The sequence below is a fragment of the Nelumbo nucifera genome, chromosome 1 (genome assembly GCF_055504915.1).
Source record: "Nelumbo nucifera cultivar China Antique chromosome 1, China Antique-T2T, whole genome shotgun sequence".
Classification (NCBI taxonomy): Eukaryota; Viridiplantae; Streptophyta; class Magnoliopsida; order Proteales; family Nelumbonaceae; genus Nelumbo; species Nelumbo nucifera.
In genome coordinates this window covers 72,171,425-72,179,937 of record NC_142649.1, presented here as the reverse complement: position 1 = coordinate 72,179,937, position 8,513 = coordinate 72,171,425, and the positions used below count along the sequence as shown (strand labels likewise).

The following is an 8,513-nucleotide window of genomic DNA, read 5'->3' as shown; positions in this document are numbered from 1 at the left end:
AAGCCAAACACCACCAAGAATTAAATTATCGATACATGGTTGTAAGGCTGTTCATGGATCGGATTGGGTTGATTTACTAGTTTTTTTTTCAACCAACCCGACCAAGTCGGGTTACTAAAAGATTAAATCGAAACCGACATGGTCGGTTTAAGTTGGCTTGATTGCAAACACAAGAATATGATGACCACACTCTCCAAAGATACAATAATTCCATGCTGTCCGCTTTGGAATTTGGATAAAGCACATGAGGTAAAGCTGCATAAAGCCAAACTCAAAAGGGAATATAGTCCCCCCACCAAGACAACACCGGCCCCAAACTACCACTCTTCATCCACAATAAGCCTCCCACATTGTCCGCACAAAGCCAATCACGATGTATAAAGCCTGCACCATAACGACCAATCTCCCTCAGAAAATGGCAGCAACTGCTCCAGTTGAGGTAGGCGCCCGTGGAACTGTTGGATCCTTGGTGTTGCAGGAAATTGAGTACTTCAGCAGACTTGAGCTGGACCACCGTAGAAGCCCTAAGAAGAAACCTCAGATACGGATGACAGATAGAGGCTCCACTGGTACCAGTTCCAGACCAAAGTTCAGCTTCCTGATCATGACTTCCAGAAAGAAGAAGAGTGTAAGCAGCACGTTCCTACCAAGCATCTGCTCTATGGTGGAAGTTGCAGATACCAATCGGCCAAATGGGATTCCTGGGTTCAGTTATAAAAACCTGAAAACTGATGTATAGAAGTTGCAGGTTTAGGCAATGGTCTTAGAGAGCTTCAAGAAGCTGAGCTTCTTCAGCTGATTGGCCATAGGAGATAGGACTGGACTGGACCGTGCTTTGTCAGGATTTTTACATTTTATATCCACAACTTCAACAATGTAAGATCTCTTTTTATCAGGTTTTTCTCTGTTGTGAGTCCTACTTTTCTGTATATTTCCAGGTATTCTATGATTAACCCTGTTGATAATTGATATTGTTACTGCCCCTAGTGGTTGCTTCAGTCAATGAATCTTCTTGGCTTTTTTTTTATTGGGGGGTGGGGGGATAGCAACACCACAGGGAACTGAAACAGGGACAATACTTCTGGAAGATGTCAGTGTCTGTTTCACTGAGTCCAGTTCCCTAGTCATCAGGGAACTGGTTGTCCCAATTGACCTTCTCTTAACAGAGCTCCACCACCCTTGCTAGCTCCAAAGTGTCTGAACCATGATTCTTTGGAGTCTAGATGAGAGGTCTGAGAAGATTTTTCTTGTAGTAAAGAAGTTCTAAATTTGCAAGTTCACTGCACATAGATCACTACTCACTTAATTCAACTTTGATAGAAATGGTATCTGAAATTCTGAATAAAATCGTCAATAGGTTAAAGGAGAAGTATAGAATGCTATGCCTATTTTGTCAAGATCCAGGAAAGAATCATAAGAATAAGGAAAAGCTCTGATTCCCACCTCTAAGAACTCAACAACACATAAAAATAGAAACTGGGAAGAGCTATAAACCTTCCAGTAAAATACATGAGAAACTAAGCATAAATATATTTGTGAAACAAACAAATCGAAGCATTAAATTTTGTAAATGATCTAAAGGAGTTAAATTAAAAAAAAAAACGCCTAAGGAGCATTAAATTAGGAAAGAAAAATCAGATTTCTCAATTTGCAGATTCTAGTTTTTTTATACCCATCAGGGTTAACTCGGAGGAAGATTATACAAATAGAAAAAGCGAACCCAACAAGGCTTTAAGAACAACCAAAGGGTTTGAAACAACAAGGAGAGAATTTGGCAACAACTGCTGAAAAATGACATAATAAATATAAATAATTAAATAAACCATTGAACAACAGTGTTTCCATTAAGAGTCAACAATGAAACATTAAGGGAGTGTTCTTTTTTTGGATTTTGAGAGGGGGAAAGTTGGTCAATGGGATAAATAACTTTCCCTAGTAAGTGATACCCATCTCCTAGGTGGGTAAATAACTTTCCCACCAAGGGAGAAAGTTGCTAACACTTAAATGGGATAAAAATGCCCTTTTTAATAATGAATTTTTATGGCTAAAATGGTCATTACCTTAACTACTTAGGAAATAAAAGAATATGGGTAAATGCACTTACCTGGGTAACCCAAGTAAGTGCATTTACCCGGGTAAGTAACTTACCGAAAAGCAAACGGGACCTAAGTCTAGTTTTCTATCCATAAGATTGAAGAAGAAGAAATCAGAGTTGGGTGAAGGAATAAATATAGGAAATAGGATGGTTTCTATCCCAAGTCCATAAAGGCATTTAGTATGGGGCAATAATAACTAGAAAAGTAAGACTAATATGACATTTGGCAATCAAAGAATTGGAATTTGCTTCTCCCACCTAGGGGTGGCAACGAGCCAAGCTTTTCACAAGCTGCTTGAGCTTGGCTCAACTCGATTTCTACCGAGCTTCGAGCCCAATTTACTGGCTTAATTATGAAACGAACCAAGCTCGAGCCTACTAGAGCTCAGCTCATGAGGCTCGCAAGCCGGCTCGAATATATATATATATATAATAAACATATTATAATTATTAATTATTATAATTCTTAATTTTTAAATATCAAATAAAAATATTTATATATATAATTTTTTGTTTTTATAAAATATTTTTTCTCAAAATCCAGCTCGAGCCAAGCCGAGTTCAAGCTTATGCATTTTTTACTCGAGCCAAACACAAGCTCAACGTTCTAGCTCGAACTGAACTTGAGCTCGAACCTTGTAGAACAGTCTCAAACCGAACTCGAGCCTCGTACTATTCAGCTTGACTTGGCTCGAATCCACCCCAGTCCCACCGACCTCACTATCACATCCCACTGTGTATTGGAACATCTCCCCATGAATCATAAATGATGTTGCGGACGTGCAGTTAGGAACATTCTATGAGGGCGGTGTGAAGAGCGGATCTGGACTCACAATCAAAATAGCAAATCCAAACAAAGAATAAACAACAAAAGTAACGAAAGGAAACAAGTCTCAAGCTAGCATTACTGAACTAAACGCCAAATATCAAGAAACGAACTCCCAACTCTTTTTCAAAAAAAAAAAAAATCAGAAACTGTTCAATGCTAAAAACCAATGAAGAATAACTCTTTAAAAATGCGATTTTAAGTCCCAAACTTGTTATTAAATTCCGTTCTCTCATCAAGAAAACTTGGTAAATGACCTTAAATTCACACCAAACAACCCTAATTATCAGCGTTCGATTTTGTCAACAACTAAGTAGATTCAGATCAGTTGAAATAAGATGACCACGGCCAAATGAACAAACCCGATCAGTTAACAATAACATTTCAGTTTGGATTGGGCTTTCCATAATAGGATTGGGCTTGGGTGTGACTGGATCCAAATTGAATCCCAAGTCTTATTACAGACCTACCATTCATGATACACCAATCAGCTCCATAAATGTGGATCCCACAAAATAGGCTGATGTGGTGTATATTGGCTTAGGACCTGTTCATCTCCTCTTTTATCTCTTAAAGAGGAATCTTACCTTTTTTTTGTTTTCCAATAATACCCCCAAAACATAAAACACTTCTCCTTCCTTATAGCTCAAGGGCATTATATGCAATAATAATAATAACAACAACAACAATAATAATAATAATAATAATAATAATAATAATAATAATTATTATTATTATTATTATTATTATTATTATTATTGTTGTTGTTGTTATTATTATTATTATTATTGTTATTGTTGTTGTTGTTGTTGTTGTTGTTGTTGTTGTTGTTGTTGTTGTTGTTGTTGTTGTTGTTATTATTATTATTATTATTATTATTATTATTATTATTATTATTATTATTATTATTATTACTAAAAGTTAATTAATAACTAATTAATACTTATTATTATAAAAGTTCATCATTACTAGTTATTAATTTATTACTATTATTAAATAATAATTAATAATCGCTTACTATTATAATTAATTATTAATAACTAACTAATAATAATTATTAATTCATAATTAGTAATTTTTAATTAATTATTATAATAATTAGTATTAGTTGTTATTTAATTATTAATTATTATATTAATTTTCATTATTTAATAATTAATAATTATTATGAATTATTAAATGATAATTATTATAATTAAGTATTAATTATTATAGTCATTGTTATTGAATACTAATTAATTATTAATCATTATAACAATTTTTAATATTATTTCTTTATTGAATCAAAAACATTAATAATTAAATTATTATTATTACCAATTACTATTAATTAATTATTAACAATTAATTTATTAATTAGTATTGTAATTAGTAATTAATTAATATTATTTTTTAATTTTTAATTAATTACTCAATAATTAGTATTAGTTATAAATTAAATTTTAATTAATTATTAATTAACAATAATTACTAATTGTTATTAATTAATTATTGGTCATTATAATAATTTTTAATATTATTTTTTATTGAATTACATAGACAAACAAAAATTCTCATATATGGGGTTAAAATGGACATTTGACAATTTTCAAAATTCATAATTCATAATTCAGAAGAACATTCTTTGCATTCAGAGTTCAGAGGAAAGAAAGTTCACCAATACCAATATACCTCTTAATGTAATTAATGCACTTTTAGATGTGAGGCATTAGAGCAAACGAATAAGCCCTTAGTCTCGTCAAGTTTTCTCAAATCATTAGACTTAATCTTATATACTATTAAGTATATGTTTGGTCCTGCAAACATTTATTGAGTAAACGTTTAATGGCAGTGCCACATAGGCACCCTGTTAGCAAATGCCTCATTAATTGCATTTGTGTATCGAAGTTTGCAAAAGCAAATTTCGGTTTCTGTGCGCCTCTCTCGTTTGAAGCTTCCTGAAATGGGTAGGTGTTTATTGGCATTTTGCTTATGTGGTGCCTAATGGTGCCTATGTGTCATAAACGCCCTCATTAAATGTGTTTCTTGGTTTTGCAATCACACAAGTACAAAATGTTTATTGAATAACTGTAAATGGAACCAAACACCCTCTAAAAAATGGGAATGATATCTAGATTCTGAATTTTTTGACTAAAATTAGGGTTGTTCATGGGTCGGGTTGGGTCGGTTTACTGATGTTTTTCCAACCAACCCAACCTGGTCGGGTTACCTGAAATTGAAACCGAAACCGACCCTATGTTAAGCAAAACCGACTTGATCAGTTTGAGTCGGTTTGGGTCGGTTTCGACTCTACTTAGTGGTGGCTTAGTTGTTGTTCAAGTGTTCATTTCTGGCTCTACATTCCCAAAGGAAACCAACATTTCCTTAATGTTTTGTGGCCCATCCATGGATCTAGTTGTAGAGGGAGTAGAGTTTGAGAGTACTATTTGCCAACTGGTGTCCACTTACACTATAGAGATAAGAGATATATAGTGTAAGTAAGTAGGTTGTAACTACTAACTAGGAACTAACTACTAAGTCGGTTCGGTTCGGGTCGGGTCGATTTCGGTTTTCACCTATGAAAACCGAAAACCGACCGGTGATGAAGAAAACCCGGCCGACTCGGGTTGGGTCGGTCCAGGTTGGTCGGGTTGGGTCTTCTTATGAACAGCCCTAACTAAAATATCCCTATTTTTGAATTTGGTCCCTGATTATTATGAGGGCAAAAATGTAATTTAAACTATTATTTTTAAGTTCATTCTATTTGATCTCATTAAATCCTTCAATTAAGGTATTAATTCTCATTCCTTTCATTAAATCCTATATCTAAGATATGTTAAACAAATGAGCCTTTTGAACTCTTTATAACTAAAACACCCTCAATTTTGAATTTAATCACTCTCTAACTATGATGACAAAAAGCGTAATTGATCTATTACTTTTCACTTCATTCAATTCCTCTCTTTAAGTCCTAACTCCCATTTTCTATCACTAGATCCTTTCTTTAAAGTATTTTTGTTTTTTCACCAATAAAAAATAAATTTTATTCATTAAATTGTATCCTATAATTTTAACAATACAAAATCATGTGTTTAAAATTGACATGAAAAGGAAAACTTGTTTTGTCTCAGTAGCAAGTAAGTAGTTAAATCATTTGGGTCAAATGATTCAACTCATGGTGTCATAGTAACATAATAAAAATTTTAAAAAATAAATGAAATATAAAATTACAAAAATATAAAGTTTTTGTGAAAAAGTTTAGGCACATCTATCATAGTATTTATTTATCATATTAAAGAAAAATAAGTATGATAAATTATGTGTATTTTTATTGATGATGAAAACAAAATACAAAATTTAATACCAAACAAGAAATCAAACCATTTTTCTATTCAAATGGTGGGTCAATTGTTCAAACTTTTCGGTCAAATGAGTTAAGTCATAATTAAATAATAGAATTTTTTTAAAAAATATGGAAGCACTAAAAATATTAAAAAATACATTATTTTGCGAAAAAAACATGTGGGTATATTGTTAATATTATGTATTCATCATATTAAACCAATATAAGTATGATAAATAAGAATTACTTTTATATTTATCTATGAAAATAAAATATATCATTTAAAGCCACTAAAAAATGAGCTCATTTTTTCAAGTCAAATGGGTTAACAAATGATGCTATAATTATATAATAAAAACTCAATAAATAAAAAATATAGAAAATACAAAAATTTGCACACAATCCTACACTTATATATTTATAATATTAAATAAAAATAAATATAATAAATAATAAATATTTTTTATCAATGAAAATTAAATCAACCATATCCTAAGGATACAAAAATTATTATTTTTATATGAAATTGCCACATGCATTGCACCTCCACATTTATTAATTAGACTAAACAGTTGGTTGTTAAAATTGGGAATGATATGGTAGAGAAAACTTTGGCTGCTAGCCTACCACATTCAATAGTCTATATTGTGGGTGTTTGGCACCATAGCATTTCACAAGTGTTCCCCAATTTAAAAGCGTTTCATTTCACTATTTTTCTTTTTGAAAAACACCAAAAAAAGTCATATTTGGTAGAGATGCAAGTTGATTGGGCATTTAAAGTGATTTGGCTTATTATTATAATATACTTAAAAGAACAACTGTATGATATATCAGAAAAGAAGTAAACTTTTTCAAATTTTAATGTGTCATATCACCTTAATGATTCAAGATCACCAAGGCGATTCAAGAATCATCAATTTAACAAGTCAAAAAACCCCTCATTTCTCAAATCCCGGAACTAATCATTGCAAAAATGTTTTTTTTTTTTGAAAAACAAATTGCCGAATACAATTTAATTGCTGGTGTTGCATGAATGACATATCAGCAAAAATGGAATGCTTGTGAAATGCTCTGGTGCCAAATGCCTACATTGGTATTTTCTTCTATACAATGATGCCTTCAGCACTGTCATTGTTACATGAAGTTCATATAAACTAACGTGACAAGCCAGAAAGAGTCCTGTTAACAAAAGAGGTAACAGACCAACAGCCAAAATTTTTCCACCAAAATTGTATTTAGCTTCCAATTCATTTAGATGGGTCAAGTTTTTTATTATTATTATTATTATTTTTTTTTGGCCTTTTGGGTTGAATTGTCTTCTATTAGGCTTGGATTGAGTCGAGCCCATGTAGAACCCAACTTGTTGAGTGTTGACATCCATAATCTTAGCCCCTTTGCTTAATTTCGTTTATTTGCATTAATAAAAAGCAAAAGTGGGGGTGCCAATTGACTCACTTGGTATGATCTCAGCTGATCGTAGAGGAGACTTGAGATTAATTCCTACCATCAGCCGGGTTGAGGTAGGGGTGCAATTCAGGCGGGTCGGATTGAATCTAGTTGAAGGTAAATACAAGCCCAACCCTAAAGGTGCAAACCTTGGGCTTGAGCTTGGTTCCTCCCAAGGTCAAATTCAAATTTATCAATCTAGCTAGGCTTAACCCCATACGATTTTGGCCAGGCTTGGGTGGGTTCATTGAGTTTGAAAAAATTTATGAAAATATTTTTGCATAATCATTTTTTTTTTAAATTTTATAGTCCTAGAAGTAGAATTGGAGTTCGAATCTGCTCCTCACAGATAGCGTCTCACACCGACCTTACAGTATGGTGCAGACATACATATGGAACATCTCCCTATTACTAAAAACTTGCTTGTACAGTGATGTTCCAGATGCACGACCAAAACGTGTAGTAAGGTGCTCTCTGTGAGGAGCAGATCCGAACTCATAGAATTTATTAAAAAAATGTATAAATTTCATTTACAAATGTGTGTATACATAATTAAAAAGAAAAAATAAATTTTATATAAATAGAATGCATATCAGTATAATTCGGTCAGGAGTGGTACTTACTGTTTGAAACCGACTAAAACCCTGACTAATTGTTGAATTAATAATTTATAAAGGTTTCCTAATTTTTCTTGTAATTTTTAAGTTTTATATCTGAAAAGATAAATTTGATAGAAAATATAAGAGAATTTTGGTTAAAAATAAATAATTTACCATTTTACAGTCATTTTTATTAAGCTTATATTATTAAAAATGAAGTTTTAA

At 32.1% G+C, this 8,513-nt stretch overlaps 1 protein-coding gene across 1 annotated transcript; it reads left to right on the top strand.

The window, feature by feature from the left end:
* The first annotated feature begins 267 nt into the window (after window positions 1-267).
* On the top strand, window positions 268-754 carry LOC104604977 (uncharacterized). The gene is given in 1 exon segment (XM_010269568.3): window positions 268-754. A coding segment is annotated over 1 exon segment (381 nt). The 5' UTR covers window positions 268-373.
* The last annotated feature ends 7,759 nt before the right edge of the window (window positions 755-8,513 follow it).